Source organism: Pan troglodytes, chromosome 17 (genome assembly GCF_028858775.2).
Source record: "Pan troglodytes isolate AG18354 chromosome 17, NHGRI_mPanTro3-v2.0_pri, whole genome shotgun sequence".
Taxonomy (NCBI): Eukaryota; Metazoa; Chordata; class Mammalia; order Primates; family Hominidae; genus Pan; species Pan troglodytes.
In genome coordinates, this window is record NC_072415.2 from 33,735,094 (window position 1) to 33,750,453 (window position 15,360).

At 40.7% G+C, this 15,360-nt stretch overlaps 1 protein-coding gene across 13 annotated transcripts in view; it reads left to right on the top strand.

Annotated features, from left to right (window-relative positions):
• Positions 1 to 15,360, top strand: part of LAMA3 (laminin subunit alpha 3) — a 267,407-nt gene that overhangs the window by 199,401 nt on the left and 52,646 nt on the right. For all 13 annotated transcript variants that reach the window (XM_009433807.5, XM_054672139.2, XM_001156417.6 and 10 more), the window contains 7 exons: positions 2,997 to 3,103; positions 7,285 to 7,335; positions 7,892 to 8,043; positions 11,730 to 11,840; positions 11,946 to 12,057; positions 12,279 to 12,446; positions 14,124 to 14,320. In XM_009433807.5, coding sequence (XP_009432082.3) covers positions 2,997 to 3,103; positions 7,285 to 7,335; positions 7,892 to 8,043; positions 11,730 to 11,840; positions 11,946 to 12,057; positions 12,279 to 12,446; positions 14,124 to 14,320 — 898 coding nt within the window. The remainder of the gene's footprint in view (positions 1 to 2,996; positions 3,104 to 7,284; positions 7,336 to 7,891; positions 8,044 to 11,729; positions 11,841 to 11,945; positions 12,058 to 12,278; positions 12,447 to 14,123; positions 14,321 to 15,360) is intronic.

The window sequence follows — 15,360 nt, forward strand, 5'->3', positions numbered from 1 at the left end:
TTCTCACACTTGCCTTACACTTATTCAGTTATTCTTTCAATGAAAAATGTATGGAGGTCCTAGTATATATATGTCTGGCACAGTGCTAAGTACTGGAGGCACATTAACAAACAGCACAGACAGTGTCCACAAGGGCTTTCCAGTCCAGTGGTGGACAGACATCAAAACATGCTATTAAAATAGCGAGAGATGGGAGAACTGGGCTAAGTTGAGCTGCAATTAGGAGGTATATCCAACCAGCGAGAAGGGAAGGATGTGGGGAGTGGGAAAGGATTCTAGGCTCTGAGGTTTAAAAGCCACAGGGGACCAACACCTGGGAGAGGCGTCCTAATTTCATCCTCTTTATGGCTCTTCACAAACAATGAAGCATTAAACAGCAACAGACTCAGTGAGACATCCATTTGGCAGGCAAAATTTTTAATTCACAGTACTTCTCTCAGCTGATGTTTGTTATATCTGATGTCTCAAGAAAACAAGCTATTATTTCTTTAAAAAAATTTTTGAAGCTTTTTCATGGATAAATGCCATTTTATGTCAACATTTTTCATTTGTTAGACACAGCACCCAGACATCATTCCTGGCACTAGTGATTAACTACACAATGATAAACACAAGGACAGTCAAGGGTGAAAAGCAGGAATATAGATTATGCAGGAGACTAGCTGGATAGAAGCCAGAGTGGCCAGCTGTGGGGAGGGTTTTGCAAAGGCTTTCCAGCCCATGCATGCTCTTACCCCTCTTCTCCCTCAGACACACAGGGCCACACATGACAAGCCTATTTTCTGCTCTTTATTTGTTGCACCAATGTCATTCATGAAATCAGGAGGTTTTACTTCAGTCCTTTGTGTTTAGCCACTGCCATAAATTGAGAATAAGAGAACCAGTTATTTCTTGTAACCAGTAAGTAATGCTTTGCAAGAGTAAGGAAGAAGTAGAATCGAACTTCCTGAGTATTTCTGTGATTTAAATATCAGGTACTTTGTAATTATGCATCTATTACATGGGAAGTTTAGATGTAGGTAAGAAAGACATCAAAAATACAGTATTCTAGAACACAGAGCTTCTGCATAACATGATCTGTTAGGTAGAATACCAAGCCAGTCACAAAGTAAAGCCCTATTATTAGTATATGACCACCCTGCTTAGTAGACTTAAATAGGCCACCTCAGCCTAGTTACCTTCTGGATTATTGGGGGATACATGGGCCTTCTGCTTTCTTGTAATAATTTCAAATGATGCCAATTAGAAGATGAATATTTTGTCATGTCTTATTACAATAGCTACCCTTCATTGTCTGTTATGTGCAGATATTACGCTAGATTCTTTATTACATTATCTCATATTCACTGAGCAAAATAGGTATTATTAGTCCACTCACTTATTCATTCAACAAATGAATGAATATGTGTCAGGTGACCGTAGGGATATATCAGTGAGCAAAACAGCCCAAAACTCCACATCTTCATGGAGCTTATATTTTCATGGGGGCTGTGGGGGGGACCGGTAAAGAAACTGAAGCACAGAGGGTTACAGCAATAGCCCAAGATCACACTCGTAAGTAGTGGAGATAGGAGTCCAGCCAGATCTTACTGATCCTTTACATTATATCAACAGTGTATCCATGGTAATACATTGGTGAAGTATATTGGAAGTACATGGTAACGTGTATTGGAATTGCCTAATTTTTTTTGATGCAGTGCTTAAATTTGGGGAAATGAGGTAAATACCATATTCCCTTGAGTCTATCAAGTCAATTGATGATAAGACACTACACATCAGTTTAATGTCAATTTGGGGGTGACTGGATGGGGAGTGGAACTTTGTTAATGGAAATATTGTAATTGACATCCCAACTCCAGGAGCATGAATATGTGCTTATTTGACTTTAAAAAAAAAATCAAAGAATCAAGGAAATGTGATCTTTAAACTTGTAAACCAGTAATGAGTTCTCATTACTATACGATCTAGAATAACAAAGGCTCAGGGCCAAAGGTAGCAGCTGTAACTGCTCTCAGTTGTTTAAGAGTCATTATATACAGCACGGCAGCAATTAGTGCAAATATGAATTATGCAGACTTGACATAGTGCAGGCCAGGTGCAGTGGTTCATGCCTGTAATCCCAGCACTTTAGATACTGAGGCAGGAGGATCACTTGAGCCCAGGAGTTCAAGACCAGCCTGGGCAACATAGCAAGACCTTATCTCTGCTAAATATTAAAAAATTAGCCAGGCCTGGTGGCATGCACCTGTAGTTCCAGTTTTTTGGGAGGCTGAGGCAGAAGGATTGCTTGAGCCCAGAAGTTCAAGACCAGTCTGGGCAATATAGCAAGACCTCATCTCTACTAAAAATTAAAAAATTAGCCAGGAATGGTGGCATGCACCTGTGGTCTGAGTTTCTTGGGAGGCTGAGACAGAAGGATTGCTTGAGTGCAGAAGTTCGAGGTTGCAGTGAGCTGTGATTGTGCCATTGTACTCCAGCCTGGAGAACAGAGTAAGACTGTCAAGAAAGAAAAGAAAGAAAGAAAGAAAAGAGAGAAAGAAAGAAAGAAGGAAAAAGGAAAGGAAAGGAAAAAAGAAAAGAAGAGAAGAGGAAGGGAAGGGAGGAGGGAGGGGGGAGGGAGGAAGGAAGGAAGGAAGGAAGGAAGGAAGGAAGGGAGGGAGGAAGGGAGGGAGGAAGGGAGGAAGGAAGGAAGAAAGGAAGGAAAGGAAGGGAAGGAAGGAAAGGAAGGAAGAAATAATGCAATAGGAAATATTAAGAAACTCCTCCCTCATTCAAAAAATTGGAAATTATATGGATCTTACTTCAAATTTATTTCTGTGAGACAATTCAAGGGGTAAATACCTCTGTATTGAGAAATATTCATTCTTGCAGATCTATGTCGGTCTTCCGCCCATTGGGTTACAATATCCCAAACAGAGAGCTAGAGATTGAGAAAATTGGTTGGGATAAACGATGAGTTATTTGGGTGTTTCTCCTCCTCTCTATATTTTGTGTAGGTGTGCACCGGGATATTTCGGGAATCCCCAGAAATTCGGAGGTAGCTGCCAACCATGCAGTTGTAACAGCAATGGCCAGCTGGGCAGCTGTCATCCCCTGACTGGAGGTAAGGCCGACCCACACCCCTGCTAACTTGCATTTATAAAGCTGGTATAACTTAACAGCCTAAGAACCCAAGCACACATCTGCAGGATGCATAGTACGCAATTCCAGCCAGCAAGCTGTCCCCAGGATGCATAATACACAATTCCAGCCAGCAAGCTGTCCCCTTGTTTTGACAAACCTGGGAATGCTTAGATAGTATTTTCAGCTTTGGTGAATAACCTGTTTCAATGCACTTTTTTTTTTTTTTAAAGTGAATTGTTTTTAAAACTTACCTAATTTTAACCAAAATAACTTCAGATCCTACTTTGGTGATTTTGCTGAGATCTCCCTTTGATATTGTAGGGTTATTGTCTCATCAGCTTTCCCGTGTGTGTCTGAAGAAATTGAAATACTCTTTATCTTACAGCAGTACATGTTCTGGAATGTGGGTGGGTAATTGGGGTGGATTTTATACACCAAGAAAAAGATAATTAGCAGGAGTTAGTATGGTTTATTAGGAGCAACTTGGAATAAAAAGGAAGACTATCCTCTTCCTTCTTTGACAGAATATTAATAGGATTAATCAGGAAAATGCTATTGATGTAGTGTGACACCAAACACTTAGATAAAATCTTTCATCTTATATTTATGGACAAGTTGAAGAACTAAACCCTGGATATGTGGATTCCAGCTGGTCAAGTGACTATCCCCAAAGGAATGCAGAGTAAATGGATTAATGCCAGTCTAGAATGGGGTATTTATTGTCATGCCTCAGGACTTCATCCTTGGCTCCACATTTTTTATTTGGATGGAAATATAGAAAGCATGCCTACCCATTTATCAGATGACACAAAGTTGGGAAGAACAGTAAAGGGACCAAGGGAAAACTTCCCCTTCACCTACAGAAGGTTTACAGAAAATCAGTGGACAAAAGGCAGATTAATAGGAGAAAAGGCATACACAATTTTATTTTAATGTGTGTAACACAGGAGAATCACAGGACAATGATTACCCAATAACCCAGTGGGGCACAGATGCTTATGTACCCTTCTTCTTAGGGGAAAGAGAGATGCGGAAATGTGGATGATTTTAAGGGGAATGGTAAATGATTTTTAGGCTGACTCAGTGGACTCAGAGAACATATAGTGAGGCCTGGGACAAAATCTTTTGGGCCCACAGAACAGACAATGGTTTGTGACAAGAGTCTGTCCAGGTGTGTTGACAGACTTCAATCTTTCTCCCTGAAATACGAGTTAAATTAATGAAAACTCATGGAGGAAACCAGAAGTAGTTTGTTTTCATTTTTGGCAAGTCTGAATGTTGGGAAGATAAGTGGGTATCAGAGTAAAGTTTTTTCCGGCATCTGCTGGTCTCCAAGGGCCTTCATTTTAAAATAATCAGCCCACCAGGGTGCCATATTTTGGGGTGAAATTCCCTGGTCTTCTCCAATAGTAAGTGCCTCCCATGACATTAAGAATTCAGAAGGGCCTCAACAGTCTAGAATGATGGGCCAATTCAACCAGACAAAATGATGTTAAGGATAAGGGTGTGGTCCTGTAGTTGAGTGGAAAAAATAAATAAACCTTTAGCTATATGATAAGTGGTAACTGGCTTAGTAGCAGGAGGTGTAAAAAAGCTTAAGGTTGTCATCAGCAGTCAGTGCAGGGTAGGTTAGAGTGTGGTGTGGCCCCTAAGATAGCTCGTACTGTTTTCACTGAGTTCCATTGTCTAAAGCCGGGGTCCATGGCACACTGCTCATGCAAGTCCTCACGTGAGAGTTAGTTACATCTTTAGAAGACAATAGAAGAGCTATAGTTGTTCAGAAAGAGAGTAAGACTCTGAAGGGATGTGGAACTGTGTCACACGAGGAAGGATTGACCAGGGCAGTGAAAGGAAGAGCTGGAAAGGACATGTTTGTTAGGCTGGCGTGTGGGAAAGGGTTGGTCTTGTTCTCTGAGACATAAGGGACAGAACTTAGAGCAAAGAGTAGAAGCAAGAGGAAGCTCTATTTTAAATGATTCTAAGGAAGAAGTGTCTAATGCTTAAAGATGAAACAGATTGCTTTAAAAGGAGGCAATTTCTCCTGTCACTGGAGGTATTCAAGAAGCTTCAACATCACACACAGCTTACTCACCAGACTAATGCCTCTGCAACCCTCATTTCCCCCACGCCAGTAACAAAAATCAGCAACATGAAATGAGGATAGTAACTATTTGTTCCCAAAATGGAAGAAAATGCTTATGTATGAGACTTGCTTATTCCTGTTAGAGTTTTGTTGTTGTTTTTTGTTCTTTTTTTTTTTCTTCAACTAATAAGGGACACATTCCTTGGTGGTCAAAATGCAAGCTTGTTAGGAAAATTCCACTAATAAATCAATCATCCAGAGAAGCCTAGTCCCCCATAAACTATTCAGGCTGCTGTTGAAAATTGTCAAGGAAACAAGACCATGCTTGCTGGCCAGAAGCCATTTACAGGCTAACTGAGGAAATAGAAGTATCACAATATATACATATAAGAGCAAATGGCCGGGCATGGTGGCTCATGCCTGTAATCCCAGCACTTTGGGAGGCTGAGGTGGGTGGATCACCTGAGGTCAGAAGTTTGAGACCAGCCTGGCCAACATGGGGAAACCCCGTCTCTACTAAAAATACAAAAATTAGCTGGGTGTGGTGGCAGATGCCTGTAATCTCAGCTACTCGGGAGGCTGAGGCAGGAGAATCACTTGAACCCAGGAGGCAGAGGTTGCAGTGAGCTGAGATAGCACCACTGCACTCCAGCTTGGGCGACAAGAGCGAAACTCTGTCTCAAAAAAAAAAAAAAAAAAAGCAAGTAAGGCTTTTTTTTAAAAAGGAACCCATGATTATATATAATAAATTAAAATGTATATAAATATTTATAAAGGGAACATTGTCTTTGAGTGGCAGGATCAAGGATGATGCTTTTATCTCATTTTTCTGACTTCCCCATATTTTCCATAATTAATTTATATTATTTTTTACAATTAAAAAAGTAAATGTGGTTTAAAATGTCTGTATATACACACAAAGTGTGGAATATTATTGGCTGGTGAGAATAATAGATGTGAAAGCCTCTTGTAGCTTGTCCAGGAAAATGTTAAGCATAGAGTTTTGCTGTTGTGAAGGTAGATAGTTTGTTCAGGGGGAAGTGAGAGGACATGTGAATGTCAGAATGCATGGCATGGGGAAAACAGTACATGTGGAAGGGGTCAAGCATGCCCAGGGTTGACCAGCAGGCTTTACTGTAGCTGAGAACCTCAAAACTCAGCTTATCCAGCCCGGCCAATATGGTGAAACCCCGTCTCTACTAAAAATACAAAAATTAGCCAGGCATGGTGGTGGGCGCCTGTAGTCCCAGCTACTTGGGAGGCTGAGGCAGGAGAATCGGTTGAATCTGGGAGGCAGAGATTGCAGTGAGCTGACATCACACCACTGCAGTCCAACCTGGGTGAGAGAGTGAGACTCCCCCCTCCCCACCAGCCAAAAAAAACAAAAACAAAAACTCAGCTTATATGTGCTGTAGTTGGTGGTGTGGGCCCACTGACGTTGTATGCCCATCACTATCACCACATCTGTCACACTGTTTTGTAACTTGTCTGCCCCCCGTGTTTCATGGGACTGTTAAGTCACAGAGCAGCAGGGATTTTGTCTTGATATCTTTGTATTTCCAGCAGCTAGCATGGGGCTCTGTCACACTGTAAATGCTCAAAGGTGCTCAGTGAATGTTTGCACAATGTTCTTGAATGATGCCAGAAGCAGCATGAACATACAAGAGGCTCTCCAATGAAGAAAGCCCTAATGCGAATGATCGAGACGTTTGATTTGATAAGAAAACATGGCCCTTTATAGAGTTGACCTTTGTAGTGAAGGAATTGAATATATAACAGGGAGGCCACAAAAGCAGTTCCTGCAGTGAGTCTGCTGGGAGATGAGAAGGCTTCCTGGGCACTGGCATGGGTGAGGGAGGGAAAAGGAAGAGCTAGCGATGCTGGGTAGTTGGGTGTCTACTAGGTTGGTGCAAAAGTAATTGTGGGTTTTGCCATTACTTAAAATGGCGAAAACCACAATTACTTTTGCACCAAACTAATAAAACTTTGCAAAACTAGCTTTTCTGAAAACCAAGTTAAAGAGCAGATGAAAAGTAAGTTTAATAACTATGTCTTCTTTGGTTATTTTCTGATTTTAGACTGCATAAACCAAGAACCCAAAGATAGCAGCCCTGCAGAAGAATGTGATGGTGAGAAAAGAAAGCCCCTCCTCCTCCTTTCCAAGTTGTGGGGTTTGGTTTAAGATATGTGAGCACCATGCTGGGTCATGCAGTTTCCAGTCTGGGAAAGTAAGGGTGGGAGGAGGTGGAAGGACTACTTAGGGTCAAATCAGCTTCTCTCTGTATGACCTTCAGCAGGGGACCCTGCTTCTCCAAGCCTCAGTTTCATCATTTGCTAAGTTAACATGATAACTAGACCTACCTTATAGGGATATAGGAAATGCTTGTAAATGTCTTATCACAATGCTTGGTAAATTGCAAGCATCCCATAGATGAAGGCTATTATTATTTTCCTTATGTGTAAAGTAAGCAACCAGTTGCATGGAATCTCCATTTCTAAAATGCTCCCTGTGCACAGGGCTCTCCCTTTTTCAGAATCCACATCCATCCCTGAGAAGGCCAGGGCTGTGGTTGTCACCCGTGATGATCTGCGTGCATGCCAACTGGGCTGCATAGCACTTGTGGTCTTTTCGCAGTCCCACGGCTCCCCCCACAGCACATTTGCCTTTGATTGTGGCCCCTACAGATTGCGACAGCTGTGTGATGACCCTCCTGAACGACCTGGCCACCATGGGCGAGCAGCTCCGCCTGGTCAAGTCTCAGCTGCAGGGCCTGAGTGCCAGCGCAGGGCTTCTGGAGCAGATGAGGCACATGGAGACCCAGGCCAAGGACCTGAGGGTAAATCCCCTGCGGCCGAGAGTAGACACGTGGGGAGGAGATGCTGCGGGAGTGGATTCTCCCTAAGCAGGAAGGGAAAGGTTGACTCCTGGAAAGGCTCAGGGGTTGTCCTCCTTCCTCTGATCCAAATGAAGATAAGAGTTTTCCTGGTGGAAAATCATTTTTGTGAACACACAAAACTAGCACATCTGGGTGAACAATACTTACTGAACATTTCCAGGGGAGTTTTTCTCATCGAGCCTTTATTTCAGTATCTTGCATTCAGAAGACTCAAACACAGGTTTGTGTTAAATTGGTATTAACTCTTCTTTAAATGTTGGATAGAATTTTTCCAGTGAAGCCATGTGAGCCTGGAATTTTCTTTGTTGGAAGTTGTGGTTTTTGAAAATAAGCCATGAATTTAATTTTCAAAGAATAGGTATGAGACTACAGTATTTGGGCTATGTGTTTCTTCTTGAGTGATACTTGGTCATTTGCACCTTTCAAATAATATGTCAATTTCATCTAAATTACCAAATATATTGACATAAAATTGTTCATAATGTTCCCTTATTATCCTTTATACATCTGCAAAGTCTATAAAGATGCCTTCTTATTCATTTTCTGATAATGATAATTTATGACTTATCTCTTTCTCTTATTTAGGCTAGAGTATTACCAATGTTGTTGATCCTTTTATTTCATTGATTTTATGCATTGTTTTTCTATTTTCAATTTCATTGATTTCTGTTCTTATCCTTTTTTTTTCCTTCCTTGTGCTTGCTTTGGGTGAAACTTGCTATTCATTTTCTGGTTTCCTAAGCTTATTTTACTGATTCAAAATCTTTCTTGATTCTAACATAGGCATATAATCCTATCAGTTTTATCACTAAGCACTGCTTTAGCTGTATCCTACACACCTTGCAATGTTATGTTTTCATTCTCATTCAGTTCAATGGATTTTCTGATTTTCCTTGTGACGTATCTGTAACCCAAGTGTTATTTAGAAATGTGTTGACCAGGCATGGTGGCTCATGCCTGTAATCCCAGCGCTTTGGGAGGCCGAGGCGGGTAGATCACTTGAGCCCAGGACTTGGAGACCAGCCTGGCCAACATGGTGAAACTCCAACTCTACTAAAAATACAAAAATTAGCCAGGCATGATGGCACATGCCTGTAGTCTCAGCTACTTGGGAGGCTGAGGCAGGAGAATCACTTGAATGAACCCCAGAGGCAGAGGTTGCAGTGAGCTGAGATGGTGCCACTGCACCCCAGCCTGGGTGACACAGCGAGACTCCATCTCAAAAAACAAAAGCAAAAACAAAAAACAAAAACAAAAAAGAAATGTGTTGTTTAATATCCAAATTGGGGGATTTTCCAGATAACTTTGTGTTACTGGTTTCTAATTTAACTCTTTCATGGTCAGAGAACACGCTTTCCATGATTTCAATCCTTTTAAATGTGTTGAGGTTTGTTTCATTGCTCAGAATGTGGTCCATTTGGATGAATGCTGTATGTATACTTAGATGGAATGTGGCTGAGAGGGTATCCTAAGAAGTAATAGAACCTATTTCCCTGAGGGGAAATAGGGGATGCTATGCCCATGAATGGGGGCTAAAAAGCAGCCTGGAAGCTGCCCAATGCTCATCGTTGGGTGATGGCCATATGAGAGCCTAGCAAAGCTTACAGGGGCAGGACAAATCTACAGACCTGGATCTATGCTGGAATGTTACATCCTCTCAACGCCACTATGGTATATAAATCCTAAACTGCCAAAGTAAGACCTGGTCCTAGACCGTGGGTTGGAGGTTCGAGTAGGGGTGGTGATAAGCATAAGAGCACTAGACAGGGCCCAGAGAGCACAAAGAAAGGGGAACTCCCACCCAGAATGAGCCTGCAAACATTGTTAGCAGAGAAGTAATAAGAAAGACACCCAACAGAAGCAACAGTCAAGAGATGAGTTCACTTCGGATAAAATGAAAACAAGAGGACAATCTGAAAATGACTTTGCAGAATGACACCCAATAGAAGGAACAAGAAATTAGGAAATTTGAGGGGGAAACCTCCAGAAATCAAACAAGAAGAGGTAGATAGGAAAAGACCCAATTAAAAATCATGGGAATGAAAAAATACACTCATTGAAGTAAAAGAATTCAGTAGATGAGATCAGCTCTAGTCTAGACACAGTGAACAAGGCTTTGGGGAAAGTTTAATAAGTACTTTTGGGTTGAGGGCTGATTCTAGTGACTATAGCTGAGTATATATAGCAAAAGATTATTCTAGAAAAATGACTCTTTCCTATCCTTTTAGATAACTTTAGTCCAAGGTTTATAGGCTTAATATGGAGAAGAGGAGGGAAAAGCATTTATGTCTTGAGGGGAAAAAAAAGGAAGCCACTGGCTTGCTTGGATTTCATCAACATGGCCCTGCAGCCTTCACCATTCTGCACACACGCTGTTTGCCACACCCTGTGCTAAGGGCTTTACTCAAGTCTCACAACCTTCTCATGAGGAACCTAGTGTTGTTCTCATTAAACAGGCATGGAGAAGCTGAGCAACTTGCCTAAAATCATGGTGGTTCTGGAAGAATTCAAATCAAGATCAAATTCTAAAGACCATGCTTTACCCACTCCACTTCTTATCCAGGTGTTCTGCTGACAATCTATATAATGACTTGCCTCCCTTTCCCCAAAGTAAAGTTAAAATAGAGCTATCTTCTTGCCGTATCACACAAACATGCGAAAATTAAGAAAGATTACGTATAAGAAAGGAAGTAACATTTTTGAATGCTCATATGTACATGACATTTTACAATACATTAGCTCGTTTATCACCAAAACCAACCCTGCAGCTAAATACAATAATCCCCAATTTACTAATGGAAGAGCAAGGCTTAGTGAGGCTCATCTATCATGTGGCAGACTAAGGGTTTGGACCTAGGCTTTATTTAAAGCCTGTATTCTTTTACCCAACACTGGTTCTGACATACATATTGAGGTAATAATATCATTTTTTCCTATAAACTTTTTCAATATATTAATACTTTTTCCAAAAAATTGAAAATAATCACCATTCTAGATATTATGTGCAGTAGTGTCTAAGGGTCTAAGAGTAATGAGGCAATTTAGCCTAAAAAAAGGGCAAGGGACCCGGATTATGGTCCTGAAGCAATCACCGATGAGCTATACAACCGTGGACAAGTCACCCGACTTCTTTGGGCTTCCATTTTCTCAGTTGCAATATGAGGCTGTTCAGCTACAAGAGCTCTGAGTTCCCTGTGGTTCTGTTGGACGAGATTCTTTGAATAGATTCTTAATGGTTCCTTCATTCAAGTAGCCATATGCACTGCTTTTAGTGTTGTCAGGTTAACTGCAGGTTTTAAAAAACTGTATTTATTATAGAATCTGGAAATTAATTAATCAGATAAGTAGTATCACCCTCATTTCTATAAGGTTAGGTCATTAATTCAAGTGAAGTAGCTCTTATCTCTTCACATTTGTCACATTTGCTACTTTATTTTAGAGCCATATCACAATGTACATCAGAAAATAGATTCCTTATGTAACCTATTTCCAAGAACCACATTTGTGTGTGTGTGGAACTGACAATGGTCTTGCCAAATGATTCTTCATTTATAACCCTGTTGACCAGGTTGATAGGACTTAGTCTTTATACTGTAAAGTGACATTCATTTGTGTTTTGTTTCCAGAATCAGTTGCTCAACTACCGTTCTGCCATTTCAAATCATGGATCAAAAATAGAAGGCCTGGAAAGAGAACTGACTGATTTGAATCAAGAATTTGAGACTTTGCAAGAAAAGGTAATGTGTTAGGTCCATTTAACTTTGGGGTTTTTTTGCTTTCAAAGTATTTTTATTTTTCCTCATTGACTTAATTTGCTGCTAATCAATTTATTTTTCATATAGGCTCAAGTAAATTCCAGAAAAGCACAAACATTAAACAACAATGTTAATCGGGCAACACAAAGTGCAGAAGAACTGGATGTGAAGATTAAAAATGTCATACGGAATGTGCACAGTAAGAAGAGTTATTAAGCCCAATTACATTTTTTTGGTTACATAACCTTCATTGTACACTAAAAGAATTCCCTTTAAGATTTCAACATTATGAAAAGAATCCCATAGTGATACTAAAAAACTAATATAAAATCTCCATAGAAGTTTCTGCCTTTTTTTTTTTTTAAGTAGCCTACTGGAGCCCAGAATTCCCAGTCTAATAGACCACTTGATGTTTCCTAGTTCTTTTAAAGCAGATCTCTGGGACAGATGGAGAGGGAAACAACGTGCCTTCAGGTGACTTTTCCAGAGAGTGGGCTGAAGCCCAGCGCATGATGAGGGAACTGCGGAACAGGAACTTTGGAAAGCACCTCAGAGAAGCAGAAGCTGATAAAAGGGAGTCGCAGCTCTGTAAGAATGCTCCCAAATTCTTGCATCCAGTCCATTCTAATTGATTTGAAACACAACGTGCAGAGTGCAATGTAGAGTTCCCCGTTATAGGTGGAAGGCCTCATGGTTTCAGCGAATATTACTGTTAGAGCATCACGTGGTGAAAATTGGTAGCCCCCAGGAGTCCCAGGTTACCAACGGGCTGTAGAATATAACAGCTTACCATCATGCAAAGAAAAAAAAAGTTCTTCTAAAAGTTAGATATGGTTGCCTCTTTTTCCTTCTTAACTGCATTTTTCTGATGCTTATTCACCTCTTTCCAGTTTTCTCATTACATCATTATTAATGGTCACCTCACCACTACTGAATTTTTGAATCACAAATTGATATTAGCACTACTACAGATTGAGTTTCCCTTTCCAAAATGCTTGGGACCAGATGTATTTCAGATTTTTGATTTTTTTGGATTTTGGAATATTTGCATAGACTTAATGAGACCTCTTGGAGATGGGACCCCAGTCTAAACATAAAATTTATTTATGTTTCATTTACATCTTATACACATATATCGAAGGTAATTTTATACAATATTTTTAATAATTCTGTGCATGAAATGAACTTTGTGTGTGTGTGCATGTGTGTGTGTGTGTGTGTGTGTATGTGACAGAGTCTCACTCCATTACTCAGGCTGGAGTGCAGTGGTGTGATCTCAACTCACTGCAACCTTCACTTCCTGAGTTCAAGCGATTCTCATGCCTCAGACTGAGCAATAGCTGGGATTACAGGTGCCTGCCACCATGCCTGGCTAATTTTTATATTTTTAGTAGAGACAGGGTTTTACCATTTTGGCCAGGCTGGTCTCAAACTCCTGACCTCAAGCAATACGCCTGCCTTGGTCTCCCAGTGTGCTGAGATTACAGGCGTGAGCCACCGCACCCAGCCTCTGAAACGAACTTTTGACTGCATTTTGACTGCAACCTGTCACATGAAGTCAGATGTGGAATTTTCTATTTGTGGCATCATGTCATTGCTCAAAAATGTCAGATTTTGAAGCATTTCAGATTTTGGCTTTTTAGATTAGGGATGTTCAAATTTGTATTACAAAAACAAAAAAAGGATATACTAGAAATTAACAGAATACATCAAAAGGTTTTGACTAGAGAAAATGCCTCGTTAGTTCAAAACTGAGAAATATTAGTTTAGTGCATACTTTTTACAGATACTGGTATTTATTCTTTAATAAAATGATGTATCAGTGGTTAATATACAGATACTAGCAGTTTTCTTGCTTAAATTTTTATTGTTCAAATTTAATATGAGTCTTGGCTTTTAATTGTAAGTAGGCAGTATTCACAGTGGAAGGCGCATGCACTTTACCCCCTGCAGCCAGCTCAAGTTCAAGTCCTAAGCCCAACTGGCCATGTAACCTTGGGTCAGTCCTCTCATTTCTCAAGGCTTCCATCTCTTTATCTAAAACATGAGAATGATAATTTATTGTTTTCCTGTGGAAGTTAAATGAGGCAACATGTACAGTGCACATAGCAGGTCTGTGTCAGTGTGAGTTTCCTTCCCCATCCCCTCCAAAGTTCAAGGAAAACCATGAAATGAGTAGAAACTCGATTCTCCCTTTGTAGTTTTTATAACCCAGCTTCAGTATGCTCATCTGTCAAGTAGAAAACATGAGATGATGTATTACAGTGCTGAACCGGATAAGGACCTGGCAGAAAACCCACCAGGGGGAGAACAATGGGCTTGCTAACAGTATACAGGATTCTTTAAATGAATACGAAGCCAAACTCAGTGACCTTCGTGCTCGGCTGCAGGAGGCAGCTGCCCAAGCCAAGCAGGCAAATGGCTTGAACCAAGAAAACGAGAGAGCTTTGGGAGCCATTCAGGTGAGTTCACAGTTTGAAGTTGCACACTTTCGTTAATAAGGATGAGAGAAGCAGGGATCTTTATTATTAATAAAGTGGCATAGCCAGGCACCTGTCTGTACATCTCATTATACCACCTCAGACCCAGATCAGACAGGAACAAAGCGTTAAGTGCAAAACCATAGTTGTTTCTAGTCTTCAGCTACCAGAAAAGATTCTGAACTTAAACCACAGACAAAGCAGTGCAAACTGCTTCACCTGCATCCCCAGCTGAAAGAGTGTTGGAGGAATAATGTTGCCAAATAGATGAGAAATTAATATTGCTATAATTAATTCAAAGTATATATTATGTTTTTGGTAATTTACTTTTTGTGTCAAATATGTATACTTTTTAATGAACATAATTATCATAATCACCAGCAAAGGCATTTTAAGCCATAATCTGCCTTATAGGAAATAAAAGTACAGGCCACCTACAGAAGCTGCAATGACAGAATTTAGAGCTCTGGATTTTGCAGTTCATATATACATATATTTGGCGCCACCACGCCTGGCTAATTTTTGTATTTTTAGTAGAGACGGGGTTTCACCATGTTGGCTAGGCTGGTCTCGAACTCCTGACCTCAGGTGATCCACTCGCCTCAGCCTCCCAAAGTGATGGGATTACAGGTGTGAGCCACCATGCCCGGCCTTATAGTTCATATTTTAAATAGTGAACATTGTATGCTAAAACAATGAGGCCAGGTGCAATGGCTTATGCCTGTAATCCTAACACTTTGAGAGGCCAAGGCAAGAGGATTGCTTGGGCCCAGGAGTTTGAGACCAGCCTCGGCAATGTAGTGAGACCCTGTCTCTACAAAATTTTTTTTAAAAATTAGCTGGTCATAGTGGCATGAGCCTGTAGTCTCAGCTACTCGGGAGGCTGAGGTGGAAGGATCGCTTGAACACACTGGTGGGTTGGGAGCAAGGCTGCAGTGAGCCATTATCGAGCCACTGCACTTCAGCCTAGGCAACAGAATGAGACCTGTCTCAAAAAAAAAAAATTAAAAACAACAAAAATA